General features: G+C 33.5%; 3 protein-coding genes across 10 annotated transcripts; 1 reads left to right on the top strand and 2 right to left on the bottom strand.

Moving 5' to 3' along the window:
• Nucleotides 1–281: 281 nt before the first annotated feature.
• LOC124428115 (G protein-coupled receptor kinase 1) lies at nt 282–8307 on the top strand. Of its 3 annotated transcripts, none has more exons than XM_046971793.1 (16): nt 282–3090; nt 3503–3557; nt 4279–4355; nt 4429–4502; nt 4599–4700; nt 4793–4867; nt 4939–5000; nt 5075–5126; nt 5199–5390; nt 5474–5781; nt 5854–6028; nt 6113–6490; nt 6565–6622; nt 6707–6855; nt 6979–7071; nt 7212–8307. In XM_046971793.1, exons 3-16 carry the CDS (start codon nt 4292–4294, stop codon nt 7368–7370), a joined length of 1941 nt encoding a protein of 646 aa, XP_046827749.1. In that variant the 5' UTR covers nt 282–3090; nt 3503–3557; nt 4279–4291; the 3' UTR covers nt 7371–8307. The 3 variants fall into 3 exon arrangements, with proteins under 3 accessions (XP_046827749.1, XP_046827748.1, XP_046827750.1); XM_046971792.1 differs by lacking the exon at nt 3503–3557 and having other exon boundaries at nt 283–1948; nt 2674–3090; XM_046971794.1 differs by lacking the exons at nt 282–3090; nt 3503–3557; nt 4279–4355 and having other exon boundaries at nt 4429–4536.
• Nucleotides 8298–12621, bottom strand: LOC124428116. 4 transcript variants are annotated; one of them, XM_046971797.1, is made up of 9 exons: nt 12466–12621; nt 11801–11956; nt 11312–11644; nt 10899–11069; nt 10633–10817; nt 9159–9324; nt 8881–9040; nt 8758–8765; nt 8458–8683 (listed from the first exon to the last, which is right to left on the bottom strand). In XM_046971797.1, exons 1-9 carry the CDS (start codon nt 12535–12537, stop codon nt 8591–8593), a joined length of 1344 nt encoding a protein of 447 aa, XP_046827753.1. In that variant the 5' UTR covers nt 12538–12621; the 3' UTR covers nt 8458–8590. The 4 variants fall into 4 exon arrangements, with proteins under 4 accessions (XP_046827751.1, XP_046827752.1, XP_046827753.1 ...); XM_046971795.1 differs by having other exon boundaries at nt 8298–8765; nt 12466–12618; XM_046971798.1 differs by lacking the exon at nt 8758–8765 and having other exon boundaries at nt 12466–12620.
• Nucleotides 12622–12861: 240 nt separating this feature from the next.
• On the bottom strand, nt 12862–16748 carry LOC124428119 (39S ribosomal protein L50, mitochondrial). 3 transcript variants are annotated; one of them, XM_046971810.1, is made up of 5 exons: nt 16604–16739; nt 16204–16319; nt 14086–14288; nt 13452–13571; nt 12862–13243 (listed from the first exon to the last, which is right to left on the bottom strand). In XM_046971810.1, the coding sequence occupies exons 1-5, from the start codon at nt 16685–16687 to the stop codon at nt 13107–13109; spliced, it is 660 nt and encodes a 219-aa protein (XP_046827766.1). In that variant the 5' UTR covers nt 16688–16739; the 3' UTR covers nt 12862–13106. The 3 variants fall into 3 exon arrangements, with proteins under 3 accessions (XP_046827766.1, XP_046827767.1, XP_046827764.1); XM_046971811.1 differs by having other exon boundaries at nt 13109–13243; nt 13357–13571; nt 16633–16748; XM_046971808.1 differs by having other exon boundaries at nt 13109–13243; nt 13357–13571.
• Nucleotides 16749–16827: the final 79 nt, after the last annotated feature.

Below are 16827 nucleotides of genomic sequence, written 5' to 3'. Positions count from 1 at the left end.
TTAAACATTTCATTGATAAGAATGATCGAGGATGACTTTTTTGACATAAACTCAAAGTACATATTTTTTAACGGAATTTTCGTAATTATAAGTATTGTTTAAATTTTTAAGTTTAAGTTTTGATTATTTTGTATATGGTACTTTTAACTTATGTTATTTTAATTTTATTTGTTTATACATGTTTTTTTTTAAGTAAAGTGATTTATTAGATCCGAATTAATATTAATAATTAATTGTTTTCAGATATTTCTATTAATATTATTATAGTTTATAAAATTTTGTATATATTCAATTTTATCATTTTTATATATTTATAATTTATATTTTTGTATATTTTACTTCTATCCTTATTGATAACTAATATCTTTTCTCATAATTTCATATTTCTTGTCAGCAACATAATACCATTATATAATACCATTATAATACCATTACGTTGCTGACAAAAAAGTTTTATATCATTCGCCAGCAGTATTTGATAATTGAACTGCTATGAAACATTATTTTCTCAAGTACAACAGATACTATATTTTGATACATATAAATAATGTGATTTATATCCATAATTGTTAATACATTCAATAATATAACTGAAAGAGAATTTGTCCAAAATGTAACAAAAAAGAGGACTAAATATAAAAGTGTCCTTATATCTCAGTTTTCTACCAGACGAAACCATTTGTAAGTTTATGAGCTTCTTTCTTAAAAGATCTCTGTCAAATTGAACTATGCAATATTTATATAAATGATGATAAAACACATCAATATAATATGTTAATATAACCTATCCATTTTGAAAACTGAGTTTAATTCACTTTTGCATTGCCTCTTTTACAAGTAATTTTAATGTGCATGTGTACATTCTATATAACAAACAATCATAGAAAATGTTTATTCTTTAAATAGTTAAATGATAACGTCGCTTTATAATTCCATTTGAAAGTTACATTTAATGTATTTGTACTCGTAGCTGCAATTTAGATCTAAAAACTGATGTATATCGAATGTTCAACAACTCAAGATATTAAATTCAAGTTAATATAGGAGTACTCCAATATGACTGTAGGATAAAAATGATATCATGACTTATTCTTATATGGTATTACTTTTCAATGATATTCTTACCAATGCATTGTTATATTATTGCATTGTTATATTATTTTAGAACATAAAATATGTTATTTTATAATGTATACAATACATTACAATAACTAACATAAAAAATCTAGTACTTAGCAATATACTTATGTTCTTCATGTATATGTTTATATCTTTTATTAAATTTTGCTATAGATGTATAGAAATGAATGTATAACAAATTTCGGATAAAATTAATCTGGAGCTTGTTGCTCTATTACTAGAGATACAATATAACGCAGATTAAATTAAAAAATTAGTATAAATTGTAGATTTCAATGATAGAAAAATAATCACTGTACTTGAAAGAACTAAATTGTAGATATTCTCGATATTTCATTAAGTTGTAATCATTTCTATCAATTGATAGTACTTAAAATATGTTTTTTGTAATTTTATCCGTCGTATAATCTAATCCTCTGAATTACTTTTTATAAAACGAAATATAGTCTCGTCTGCTAAATAATATGCATTATACCTTGAATCAACAGACACTTTATAATTTCCAAATTTATGTTTTAATTTAGTGATTGTGAATAATTTCAAAATAACAATGAAGATATAAATTGAACTGAAAGAAATTGCGTACCGATTTGAAACTTTGTGGATTGGTGAAAGAAACATTACGTCAAAAGAGGGCATTACTGTCACCAGAAATTCACAAGAATTAATCTCGAAACGGCCAATCAACGAAGAACGTATTAATGCGCAAAGGCAAAGAGAACCGCGATCTCGCCGACTGTCAGTCGGTGATGAGAAACGAACACTCTGTAAAAATAAGTACGAGTATAGTGTGATTTCTCGAGCGAACGTATGTACATAGAGTATACGTATACGTGCGTAATTTTCGATTCTTGAATTTGATCTGATTGTGCCTAGCAAAGACGACACACGCGTATTTTCTCTCTCTCGTGCGCGCGATAAATATGACCGAAAGCGGGTTTCGACGTTATGTGACCCGCGTAATACGAGCGCATATATGGCTATAAGAGAAGTATAATTTCGTGTTGTATAAATCTCAGCTTTGCTTAATACCACGAAGTAGTGAAGGATCGCTGACAGTGACGGAAGAGCGACCGTTTGCATTTGAAAAGAAATACATTAGGAGAAATAGAGAGGGAGAGAGAGGGAAGAAAATCTATAGACGTCGATCTTTTTCTCTCGAAGTTCGTCTTCGCTTTTCCTCTACTGTTATCCGTTTCTTTCTTTCTTTGTCCCTCCCTCCGCCTTGAACCATCTTTTCTCTCTCTCTCTCTCTCTCTCTCTCTCTCTCGCTTACCAATCGTTCGGACGTAACCTCTGTGTGTACTGTTCAATCGTCGTCTACCTACCGGTGTCGTAAGAGATCCTGTGTCCATAGAATTTTTTCTCGAGTTTGGAGGAAAAGAAAAAAAAAAGAGATAGGAAAGATCGTCAATCCATCGTAATGTTGATATTAAGATCATTCTTGTCCTGGTCTACGTTCATATTCACATTCTCCTATACGTTACCGTCAATGTCGTCTTTCGCGTCGTGCTAAAAATATGCAACTTTAAGGGAAGAGGCGAACCACACACGTTTATTCCACATCCTGAAAGTGCGGATCGACGTAGCACAAGCTGCGTGCGATAGAAGAGAAGGCAGGCGGCAATAAAAGAGTTTATGGTGGCAACGGTGGTGGTAGTGGAAGTGTTGGTGTAGTGCTGCTGCTGTTGGTGGTGGTGGTGGAGGAGACGGACGAGGAGGAAGAGGAGGCGGCGGCGACGGCGCCGGAGGACACCTCGTGTGTGCTCGCTCCGAGCGGGTAACCGTCGAAGTGGTAACTTTCTTCTTTGCGGCTAGAAACTATCATCGGGGAAAAATGGCGGACCTAGAGGCGGTGCTGGCGGACGTCAGCTATTTGATGGCCATGGAAAAGAGCAAGTGTACGCCGGCTGCACGCGCTAGCAAGAAGATCGTTCTGCCCGATCCTAGGTATTCCCTTCGACCCAATTTCGTTTTTTCTTCCTTAGTACAATATTCTCTTCTCTCTTTCTCTCTCTTTCTCGAATCTCTTCCTTGTAGCTCGAACTCATCCTCCTCTTCCTTCTCCTCCTCCTGCTTTGCCTCTCCTTTTTCTATCTTCTCTTCATCCCTCCTCAATCCACTGCCTCTCCACCCCTTCTTTCTCATTCCCTCTCCTGTTACTCGTTCGCTCATTCACCTACTCTTGTTATCTCTCTCCCCCCTGTCCTCTTTCCATCTCTCTCTCTCTATATATATATATATATATGTATGTATATATATATTCATCTCTATATATATGTATGTGTGTATATATATATATATATATATTTCTTTCTTTCTCCATGCTCGCTTACTCACTCACCCACCCTCTTGCTTGCAGACTCACTGATTCAGGTTAAATAGACGAATGTAGGAACCAACAATATATGGCCAAGGTATATACCCATGGATGATACATCGTGATGAGAAGAATACATTAAAAAAAGATCTTTCCATTTACGTCGTTCAATATACGTGCACACGTCAATAGTTAGGACTCCAGAAATAATTTTTCTTGCATCCTATTTTCGCTATTTGCATAAATCTTTATTCTCCAAGTTTATACGCATTTAATTTTTTCATTTATTTTACGCCTATGATTTCGAATATAAATAAAAAAATAATTGTTTGATCTCATGGTTTTTATTTGTGTATGTAGAAGCACAAGTTTTTGTTTTGTTATTAAATTTGTCGTTTTTTTTTTTTTTTCTATTATCAAACCAAATATAACAAAATATGAAATAAAGTATAAGGTTTGTTTGTATCTTCATTCGAAAGAATTTTTGAATTTTTGTTTTATGAATTTTGTAATACAATAAATCATGAAAATTAAAATCTTATTTATTATAAATTTACAAATGATTAATTTGAAAGTATTAATAACTATTAAAAAAGAATGAACAGAAAGTAATGCATTGTAAAAAGCCATGAGTTCAAGCATAGTAACCACAAAAATATATCTGATAGAATTTACCAAGGCTGATAAAGTACACTACCGTATAAAAATCATATTTTTAAATATATACAAAAAATATAATAAAATTAATGTGATAATATTTTGGATTTAGATTTCTTTTAGTAAACATATACATTTACTTAGTAAACTTTTTGTTTTAGTGTGAGAAGCGTAATGCATAAATATCTTGAGAAGAAGAACGAAGTAAATTTCGATAAAATATTTAATCAAATGTTAGGTGTGTATAAATATTATTTCTAATATCTATCTAATTTTTACATATAAAATTTACATAAAATCTTCTTTTTCAGGTTATCTTTTATTCAAAGACTTCTGTGAAACTGTAGCAGAGGAACCAATTCCACAACTTAGGTTTTATGAAGAGGTTTGCGTTGCCCTACAGAAATTAGTTAAATCTGGTAGAGTTTTATCATATTTTTCTATTCAACTTTATACGAAATTTTTTATTTATGCATTTTAGATTAAAGCTTATGAAAAACTTGAATGCCCTGAAGAAAGGAGAAAACTTGCTAGAGAAATCTATGATAATTTCATCATGAAAGAGTTACTTGCACATGCACATGTAAGTATATTTTGAATAAATATGCATTAAAAAATAATTTTGAAAAATTATAATATTAATTGACATATTTGTTCATTGTGTTTGTTTTATAGGAATACTCAGCAGAAGCTGTTTCTCACGTACACAAGTACCTTATGAAAAATGAGGTTCCCATTAATTTGTTTGAGGTATATATTATTTCAAGAGAAAAATATATCTCTTAAATATTATATTAAAATTAAAATGATCATTGTTTTAGCCTTATATAGAAGAAATTTTTAATCATTTACGAGGCGAACCGTTTAAGAAGTTCTTGGAAAGGTAAGTGCTTGTGTTTATGTGTGTGTCATATCAATATTAAATATTAAACATATTTAATGCAAATGTATTTTTAGTGATAAATACACTCGTTTTTGTCAGTGGAAGAATTTAGAATTAAACATTCAGGTATAGTCGTGTCATTGTATTTCTAGTAAATTTATATCGGTTGATTGATCATACGAATTTGTATTTTTACAGCTGACAATGAACGATTTTAGTGTACATCGAATTATAGGAAGAGGTGGATTTGGTGAAGTTTATGGTTGTCGAAAAGCAGATACTGGGAAAATGTATGCTATGAAGTGCCTCGATAAAAAACGTATAAAAATGAAACAGGGTGAAACCTTGGCACTTAACGAAAGGATAATGCTCTCTCTAGTCAGTACTGGGGTAAGAATTGCAATAAGATGTAGTAGAAAATATTGATAACTGTATCATTTCCTTTATATTTAATTGTTATATGTATATTTTAGGTGGATTGCCCATTTATAGTATGTATGACATACGCATTCCACACACCAGATAAATTATGTTTTATATTGGATTTAATGAATGGAGGTGATTTACATTATCATTTAAGTCAACATGGCGTATTTAACGAGCCAGAAATGAAATTTTACGCAGCCGAAGTAATTCTTGGATTAGAGCATATGCATCGCAGATATATAGTATATCGTGATTTAAAACCAGCAAATATTCTCTTAGATGAACATGGACACGTAAGAATATCAGATTTAGGATTAGCATGTGACTTTTCAAAAAAGAAACCACATGCGAGCGTGTAAGTATAAGAGTATTCTAGATAGCCGAGCTTTTGTATTTTTAAACATATTTAATAATGATCATCTTTTAGAGGTACACATGGATACATGGCACCAGAAGTTCTTTCAAAAGGTACACCATATGATTCGAGCGCGGACTGGTTCTCCTTTGGATGTATGCTGTATAAGCTTTTGAAAGGACACAGTCCTTTCAGACAACATAAAACTAAGGATAAACATGAAATTGACCGCATGACTCTCACTATGGTTGGTTTATATTTCAATTGCCTAAATGTTTATTAAATAATATAGTAATTATAAACACATTTTCCTTTTGAATTTATATTCCAGAATGTAGAATTACCCGAAACATTCTCGAGAGAACTACGATCGCTTTTAGAAGGTTTACTACAAAGAGACATCAATAGCAGGCTTGGATGTCGTGGAGGAGGAGCTGATGAATTAAAAGAGCATCCATTTTTTAATGGGATAGATTGGCAGCAGGTCTATCTGCAAAAATATACACCTCCTTTAATACCACCTCGTGGAGAAGTGAATGCTGCAGACGCTTTCGATATTGGTTCATTCGATGAGGAAGACACGAAAGGCATCAAACTGACCGATGCTGATCAAGACCTATATAAAAATTTTCCTCTTGTTATTTCTGAAAGGTGGCAAGCTGAAGTAGCCGAAACAGTTTTTGAGACAATTAACAATGAAGCAGATAAGGTATATAATTATAATATAATGCAATAATTTTACTCATATATTGTCATTAAGTTTTCAATAAAAATTACTTGCAGATGGAAAACAAGAAAAAAGCGAAACAAAAATTGCGATTTGATATTGACGATGAAAAAGGTGAAAATTTTTTTACGCCACTGCAATATTGTTTTTTGCGGTGTATTTACATCATTAATAAAAATTACAATGTAATTATTTCAGGCTCTGATTGTATTTTACACGGATATATAAAAAAATTAGGAGGTCCTTTTGCAAGCGCTTGGCAGACACGTTATGCTAAGTTATACCCAAATCGATTAGAGTTGCATCCAGAATCTGCTACAAAACCTGAACTCGTATTCCTAGATCAGGTTGATATTTCATTATATTTCACTGTATTTTATGTTACATGAAGTTTTTTTACTTTTCTACCTTTGTTTTTTTTCCATTTGTACAACGTAAATAACGGATAAGAAATATTTACGAATTTTTAGATAGAGGAAGTTGGAGCTGACCTACAGCATGTAAAAGGAGAACAATGTATTGTTGTTCGTACGAAGGATGCCAAAATTGTACTTACGAATCCTGTAAGTCAGTTAACTTATTCGATTAAGCGTTTAAATTCACGTACATACATGAACATATTTTAAGAATGTTACAATATATAAATGAAAAAAATGTAAGATATAGTTTAAATCTTTAATGGATTAATGAATATTTTCTATAGGACGAGATAAGTTTAAAAGAGTGGGCATTGTCATTAAGATCAGCACACAAATGTTCGATGGAGATGCTCGGTAATATGGCAAGAAAAGCTGGCAAGATTTATGGGACTGAACGTGATGCCGTGATTCCGGCGATGCAGCGTTCAACGAACGGCAACTAGCCCATTATTAGTATGTGTGCATCGACATACTCCAGTCCCACTGCCCCGCAGCAACAGCAGCAGCAACTTTTTTTATACTAAGAAATAATGGCAAAGAAGAATAAGATGAGAAGAAAAAAAAGAAAATTAGAACGGGCACATTACGTTAGAAGAGCTCGTTGGATTTTCTGTAATTTAAAACTGAGACATCTTTCCCATCTCATACCCCTCTCCCCCAACTTTTGCCCTAATCTCAATTCCAATATACCACATATGGATGATACAAATCGTCCCCAAAGAAGAAGTTCCCTTGTATGGCGGTTAGTACCGCACTGTATAGAGACTCTAGAAAGTAGTGTCGTTTAATAACATACAAGGGCCGAGAGTGAGTCCACACTTAGACTTGGGCGTTCTAGTTTATTCGCTCGGATGCATAGCGTCACGTCATTATATTTGTACGTTAGCTCTATGTGCAATGTGACGTAGTAAACTAGCGACCGAAATCATCGACACACGCAACAGCATACGAAGATTATGGTGATGAAGAAGTTCACGCGATAAAGAAAACAATCACGAAATGAACTTGATAATATGTTATAATATCATTATTACACCACGGAAATCGTATCCTAATTACTCTTCCGCGTTGTACTGTTCATTTACTTAATTTATTTACACAATGCAGGACGGTTTTATATTATCTCTAAGGATAACAAAAAAAACGATTTATTATTTATTATGTTATTGTACTAAGAAAGATAAAAAGAAAAATAGAGCGAGTATGTATGTACGTAGGTGTATATGTGGTATGTATGACGCATGCTTGTATGTTAGAACGAACGAAAGAAAAAAAAAGAGTAAAAGAGAAATCGTATATTGTTGTAACTGTGTACGCTTGGGTAGATGTAATATGTGCATCTACCCTGGCAATAAAACATGCGACGAACGTAATGAACAAGCTTCATTTTTATTTTAATTTTTCCATTTATAACATCGACTAATATTATCTGTTACGAATTTCTCTCAATAGAAGAGCCAACTGAGAATCTACGCTGATCGAATCAAGTCGTCTTTCCAGCATTTCGAAGTCCAGCCTTTCTAACCACGTAGGAGGATCAATTTGTTTGGTTGGAAGAGGACATAACAATCTTTCTGCTGCTGCACATACGCCACACCAGGTTCGAAAGTTTAACGGTTCGGAAATATTCCCTAGGAAGCTGTTGAAACGTGCTTGCTGTTCATCAGTCAGTGTCCTCCCAATTGCATCTTGAAGAGCTTCTTGAACATCGTTTGGGGAAATGTATCGGCTCCCTTGTAAGGTTTCCTCGTGGAACCTGATAAAAGTTCGACTGTATATTAACTTTCTTCCGGAATTCACGAAGACGTGCCTGCTCAGATAAACTAGTACCGTGATTCCTAAAAAGAGATTCTTACATTATACATCGATAATTATTTGTATTATTTTTATATTATATTTCGTACCTAAAAAAAAAACAAAGAAAAACAAAGAAAATGTTATGCATATACATACCACGTAAACTTTGGCTATCCAGAATCTCAAAACGAGCAGTTTGTCGTGAAAATACACGTGGTACATCCTGCATCGGTGATACTGAAGTTCGGCGCGTTCCACGCAAAGCGAAATGAGTTTCACCTTTAACTCTTAGAGCCTCTTCGAATGCAATTTTTCTCTGAAATATTTTTTTTTTCGTATATATTAAATAAATTCGGTTATATTTTGATTAAAAATTGTTCTTTCTAATCTTTTTTTTTCTCTCTCAAACTTATATTTTTTAAATAATAATTTACCTTCATCGAAAATTCCGCTTCGACTTTATCGCGATTTAATTCTCTGCACAAATGTTTCAGAATTTCTATCGGTATAAAACTGGAATGCATCGTCTGTTCTACCAAAGAAACCATTACTTTTTCCGAAGATACTACCGTACAAGAATCACCAGTAAGCGGATGAACTCTGTAAACAATATTTTTATTTAATTGCACAATATAACGCGTTTTTATACATTATGCAGAACAATTATATAATCATACTGCTTTCATTAGTCGTAACGTAGTAAGTAACATATTTATAAAAATTTATATATATAGGATAGTGGTATGTGTGTGTGTGTGTGTGTGTGTGCGCGCGCGCGCGCGCGTGAAGTTCTCAACAAAGTGTCCACCAAGATTATTATGAAATCTAACGATTTTTTTTTTTTAAACGCCAAGATAGGTCCTTATAATTTCACTCATTTCAGACTTACCCTTTAAGGAGGATGACAATCCTATCAAAAATCTTAAATAATAACAGAGGTCAAATAGCATATCCTTTAAAAGATCTTTTAATTCTTTTTACAATGATGCTATTTTTAATTTTGAGTCAATAATTTCTGAGAAAATGCATTTCAGATTGAAAACAACTTCTATTTTATTAAACATTTAAAATATGTATTGCCGTTCATGCAATAATAAAATCTTTGTTCAATGTTACATCGAATTATTCACAGTACATCCAGTCTAATTCGCAGTAAATCCAATTTAATCTTCTAATAAAATCTGAAGTTCTAATGACACTGATTGAAAGGCATATATTCTGGATTGTAAATATCCCCATAGAAAAAAATCAAAAGGTGTAAATTATTGGGAAAATGATGGTTTAGAAACTGTCATATTAGAGCTGTATAGTATGAAGAAGTTACATCGTGTTGAAAACACACTTTTTCCGGCATATTAAAGTCATTTTGAATAATTTCTATGATCAATGGATAAATCTAGCTCTCAAATAAATCCAAATACAACTCTTTTGTCAAATTATTTAAGAAGTGTAAGTCAACAATTTTATTACCGAAGATACGAGTTTACAAATTCACCAAAATACACTGGATGTACTGTAGAATTGAGTAACATTGAACAAAGACTTTATTACTGCATGGAACTCAGCAATACACATTTTGAATATTTAACAAAATGAAAGTTATGTTTAACCTGAAATTCGAAATGCATGAACTAGAGAATTATTGATTCAAAATTAAAAAAAAATAGTACCATTGTAAAAAAAATTAAAAGATTTTTCAAATGATATGCCATTTGACCCTTGATAGATAAATATATGATGAAAAGCTACTTTTATCTTCAAAAAAAATAAAAAAAGAAGAATAAAAATGACCTGCCTCAGCGTTTTTAAAAAATCACTATATTTTATAATAGTTTCGGTAAACACTTAGCTGGGACACTTTGTATATATATATATATACTAAGTATATGTATATAAATGTAAACTAACGAAGCTCGTCTGGATTCATTTTCAGTTTGCGAGATCTGTGTTTCTGGTGGTTCAAATGGATCCCGAACTTCCGTCTGTTGTCCATAAATCGAATTTCTTCTGCATTTCCTTTTACGTAATTTTTTTCCTCGCCTTCGTACAACCGTAGGTTCATCACTGCTGTTGTTAACATCGTTGTCTATGATCTTAAGATGATACATTTTTATGAATGAAATATGAATTATTAAATTAACATCAATTATAAATAATTATATACAAAGCTTTACCGTTTCACAGGTTTCAGCATTCAAGGAAGAAGGAAGAACAAATGGTACTGGACGTGTTACCGAAGCAAAAGATCGACGTCGAGATAACGGTTTACTGCTGATGATCTGACTCTTTCTAGGGACTGGTAGAACTTCTAAAGTCAATGCATGCCAAGTGAAAGTTTCATTGTCCTAAAAAAGATGGCAAATTTACTGACCATCGTGTCTTACATGAAACATTGAGATTGGCGAGATTCAACGAAGTACATAATTAAATGAAATCATATAATCAAAGTAAATTATAAAATTGTAGAATAAGTATATATCGTTGTACGATAAACTATTACACGTACAATTCACTGTGTGATGGATTGTCATGCAATTTTTTTTTTTTAAATTAATACAATCACGTGGAAGAGAAATGTTTAACAAACCAATTGGGGCTGTGATTTGGCTCGCAAATCCAAAACTAATGTAGTGCGTTCTCGTGGATTGTATATAATTGCTGAAGGATCGTTTTGAATAGGACGACTTGACATTGTCGCTGCTTGCACACTAACAAGAGTAGGTGCCGGTGTAAGAGGTCGAGAATCGGTCTCCGTGTATTTCCGGAATAACTCTTCCGGAACAGTTATAGCGTCAACGTTAATTTCCTTAATATCTACATTTCCTGAATCAACGGTAACATCTCTTTTGCCGGCAGCTAATAATCTAGCACGAATCATTTCCATTTCTTCTGATAATAATAAAGCTTTACCTTCGCTTGCCTGCAATAGAATGAAAAGTGGAACAAATATTGTCACCGTATGACCATCGTAAATATAAATAATCATTCCATATTTTAAAGGTATTTTCCAAGTCTTGGTTATGTAATTATTACCTCATAAACAAATATATAAATTCATAAAATTCATTTTTTTTACCCATGTGTCCTTCGCACGACGCACCACTTCTTTGGCTTCATTGTCTACAGGATGATTACATAATACGGAGCATCCATAAGAATAGGGATTAAAAAGGCCGGCGTAAGGTCGAAGGGCGAAGGGTGCCGGGTTTGTATGTCCTGAAAGTTCTACATGCTGCGTGCAAAAGTTATTCTCATGATTATATCGATTGTTTCATTTACAACCAGAATATATAACAAAAGAAATGGGATTAGATGAAATTATTTTGAAATAATTTATTTTTAATTTCTATTAATGTTTTCTATTGGTAATTCATTTCGAGTAAGGTAAGAATGTTTCGTAATTGTATGTTCAGATAAGGTGGATCATTGCAAGAATTACGAACATACGGAGAATATAGTAACAGGGTAGCATCATGTTAAAAGAGAACGATGGAGCCACCGTCTCTTCAAGATTTTCTTTCGTGACCAGTCTACTACCTCATATGTCCAAAATACAATTTTGCGGTCTTCAAGGCGTTTCAGAATTAGAAATATTTCACTTTTCATACTAACATATAAAATATAAATGTATTCATAAAAAAACTAATAATTATCATCGTCCAATGAAAAAAAAACTCGAATTAAAGATAGGCGCAATTAAAAATAAACATTCCAATGAAATTCGTTGTCGAATAAATATACCTGCGGTTTATTTCTATAAATAGGTCGAACACGTGCAGAGATGAGACCAGTGGCACTTACGATTCCAGGCATTTTGTTTTTCCAGGAATTTAGTGGTCACTTTTCTCAATTGAATATATCGTGATACTTATATGTACATTGACATACGTGTACCTTGCACTTCATTGTTGCACAAATAACATCCTACCTTTCGAAAGATCATTCGTTGCTTAGTACCACGTCGCTATGTGAATTTGATGGGTCGATTAAGTCGATGCAGAAATACATATATATATTATGTGTTACACGATCGATGTAATGGACCCCGATATGTCTAATACATATTTATACTTCTATTAACATTTAAGTATAAAATAAGTTTCAGATTTTCTATTGATAGAAATATAACAGAGACCCTTCTGATTCTTCCACATAATGTTTAATCAAATCTTACAAAATACAATAATATAACATTAACAAATAATTCTTATTATGAAAATATTTTCACTTATAATAAAGAAAAAAAAAAGTATATATATATATACATATGTATGGCTAAAAAATTTCACGTTTATTTTTTTCATATATTAAGTAATCCATTTCTCGATACGAACTCTATAGGAAATAATACGAAAATTCTTCGAAATATAAATGGTACAATTTTATTTAATTCGTTTATATTCTTGATAAAATGGATCCTCCAGCTTGAAACCTTTGTATTTCTTCTTGTATTTCAAACCAGTGACGAGAGTCGAGCTGAGCGGAAAAGCCGTCTTGCCACCAAACATCGTGTCTGTATCTGAGAGAATATTATCGATTGAGTAGCTGTTTAAACGGCGCATGGTTCATAGCTATATATACATAGTTATAGAAAACATTCCAATCGTTACCATGTATTCTAAATAATCTCACATTTTTTTCAAATATTAAGTACACAATATAGACATGGTAGTATAATAAATACTGTATCATGGTATATTGGTATATTGATGAAATGTTGAGTTTACCAGGATGGAAACGGTGGTATTCATATTGTACGTGTAAGTTCTTCGGAAGCTGCATCCTTCGTAATGTTTCGAGCGGTGTGGCAGTGTCCACCGGAGTATGATAAAATTCTTTTAGATCTCCTGATATAGAATAATACGTAAAAATGTATGTGAAAACATTTTTAATTAGGAAAATACATCGGTACGTTATTAATCAAGCATGAAAACGTATATAAACGTATTTCATAATCAAATTGATCATTTGTATACATAAGAAGCTTGTTCGAAGAAGAGCTAATTTATGTTTGATTATTTTTCTGTTCGTAAATTTCGGGAAATTAATTTTAAAAGATAAAAATGGTGATGTAAGATCTTACAAGATTTTGATTGGATCGTATCGATATAGTAGTACAAATATCAGTGAATAAAAATTTAGTGAGCCTCAGTTCACGAAGGCTGAATTCACAAATAGTTTTATGTTCTAGAATGAATTTTCCAAAATATATACATTTCAATATGACGTTGAGAAAAACAAAAGGAAAAAATAAAAAAATAAAAAGAAAATCTTCGTATATTTTTCTACTCATTGTCAGGCAATAGCTATTGCAAAATTTGATGGCATATGAAAACAAATGTTAAGACAATATATACTCACCGACCGTTTCGATTATGCAAAGCAACGAATTTGGCACGGAATGCTTGAACTCTTCCGCACAGGCTGCAAAGATTTTAAAGCGCGAAAGACCGCCCTCGAGCTTCGCCTCGTCTCTCGTCGAGATTTGTTGGCCCGCACAGATTTTGTCAATCCGTTCATTTACGTCGGAAGGTGGATCGTATGACTTTATTGATCGAAGAAATCTAAAAAGAAAAATGATAAGCAGCGTGTTACCATTAACTCAGCTTCCGAAAGATCGTCCGACAAGTTGAGTCAATTAAACGTTAATTTTAACAAAAATACAGATGAATTAGCAATGAATTAATGTCATTCAATTTACAGTTTTTTTCGAAGAAATCACGAAAAGTTTTCTACCTTTTTGCAATTGTATCTACGAACGTTACGTTCATGTCCATAATTAGAATCAAGAAACAATTTCAACAGGTATACGGTGCATACAATGATTTTAATTTATTTGCATAGCAATGGAATGATCCATTTTTGTTCGACGCAAGTTAGGAAAAATTTTTTCTAAAAAAAAAGTCTACACAAATACATTTCTCGTAAAGAATATAATAGATGATATCCTATTGCTAGTAAGAATTCTATTATATCACAAAGTTCTCTCGAGCTTCAAAATAGTATAGATCAGTTGATTATTTCTCGCTTGTAGTCTTATTATATGCTATGCCGTCGAAGTAGAAGAATGTCCCTTTATCTTTCATAAAGGCGTTGTTCTATTCTAACGGTTCTCTAGATCTTAGTCTCTTACATTGCGAAAACTTTTATAGTCTGTACATGGACATCGAGAAGCAATGTAACCCACCCTGCCTTCTATATACTTCAGCAAACCCTTAGGCATTAACATGTCTATTCTATTTCGAGATGGAATCGTTTTTGTTGACAATGCGATTGATTTTACATGGGACCCATCAATATCCCAAAGTCGAGATTATCGTGTTATATTACTGTGTTAAACAACATTTTTCTATTACATGTATGTACTTTATAAAAGAGCTAAGCGCAGCCTGCTAAAACGGTCGACGATATGACGTCCCGTTGGCGAGGGTAGAAGGTGGTAACGATGGTGTCGCACACTAGATGAAGGGAGGATCGGCACGAAGTGAAGGGAGAGGGAATAGGAGATCGATGTCCACCGATAGGATGGTAGTGCCCTCAAGTGCACCCTTGTGAAGTACGTTACTGAACGATAGCAGTGCTGTACTATGAAAACTACGTGCCCCTTACTTCAACGAGCCAAAAGATAATATTTTTTAGATTCTAGGCCATGTAGAAATCTAACATCGAAATGACGTTAAAATTACGAGCAGAGTTTTCGACAAATTTTATAAGAAACGATAAGTTGATAAATTAGTCGATTTATGTATTGTAAAATATAGTCACGAAATATTCCATTCTACTAGCGCATCTCGTCTGGTTAGAGGACTCTTACATAGTTGTGTGTGAGCAGAATATAACAAAGCAATGAAAAAGAAAGAAAAAAGAAAAAAGAAAAAAAAAAGAAAGGAAGAGGGAGAACGCACGCGATAGTGAGAGAGAGAGAGACAGAGAGAGAGAGAAAGAGAGAGAGAGAGAGAGAGAGAGAGAGAGAGAAAGAAAGAAAGAGAGAAAGGAGAACGGACGTCTTCCACATACCGTGTTGACAGGTAGACGCAAGCGATTGCTACGTTTCTCGATGTCTCGCGTATTTCGTGAGAAAAAAAAGGGTCAGTGCACTTTCAGCATTTTTTCAAAATTTTGTAGAGATAGATTTTCATTCATCATTCATCGTTATTAAAACCGATATAAATATAAGAGTAATTCCAAAAAAATCTATACGAAAAATGGAATAAAATCGGTCATTGAAATTATTCAGTATCTGACCAATTTTGTGAACAGGGCACTGGAGGTCACTCGAGCCAGCCCTAAAAAGTCGTAGACGATCGGAACACGATTTGCGCGCTCGGATAGGCTCGGTCGTTGTGTAAGTAGTGGGAGACAAGCGAAGGAGGTGGGAGAGGAGAGCAGTATGGCCGCAGCCCGTTCTCAGGCGGTTGACCAGCTGCGCGACGTAACGTGACGAAATTACGTTTCGTTCGAAAGCGATTGACCGCTTACCCTTTCGCGGAAAGAGACTTCCTGGTAGCTTCCAACTTCGGATTCTGCTTCAAGGCATCGTTAGCGGAACTCAGCTTACTCGCGAAGCGCGCAACGTCGCGACGTGCATTCGTCGTCTGCGATAAAGAAAAAAAGTGAATAAGAAAGAAAAACCGATATAGAAAAGGAATATAAATAAGAGAGAAAGAGAAAGAGACAGAGAGAGAGAGAGGGAGGAGGAGAGAGGGAGAGAGAGAGAAAGAGAGAGATAAATTAGAAATGATGGTGACACATAGTTGGTGTCTGTGTCTAGTGTTAAGAACGGTCGGATTAAAGTATCCGGTTGACATGTAGTGGAAATGTCGTTCGTGAAGTGTTGAAAAGAAAAAAAAATAACATATTAGGAGTTTTTCTTACTAACCGTAGTGACCGCAAATAGAGCGGACGTACTTTTGAACGGAATCCTGTACGAGGCATGCCTGATGAGCGCCGCCATATTTTTCATCGTCGACCGTCGGAGAGAGAAACGAAACGGAGCGCACGCAGCAGCGGCAGCAGCAACCAGCAGAAATATCGGGACTGATCGTAAGGGGTCGCCTCGGGCGGCTGCGCTTGTTGTTTCCCATCGTCCGCCATTTTACGGTC

Source organism: Vespa crabro, chromosome 11 (genome assembly GCF_910589235.1).
Source record: "Vespa crabro chromosome 11, iyVesCrab1.2, whole genome shotgun sequence".
NCBI lineage: Eukaryota > Metazoa > Arthropoda > Insecta > Hymenoptera > Vespidae > Vespa > Vespa crabro.
This window is presented reverse-complemented; position numbering and strand designations above follow the sequence as displayed.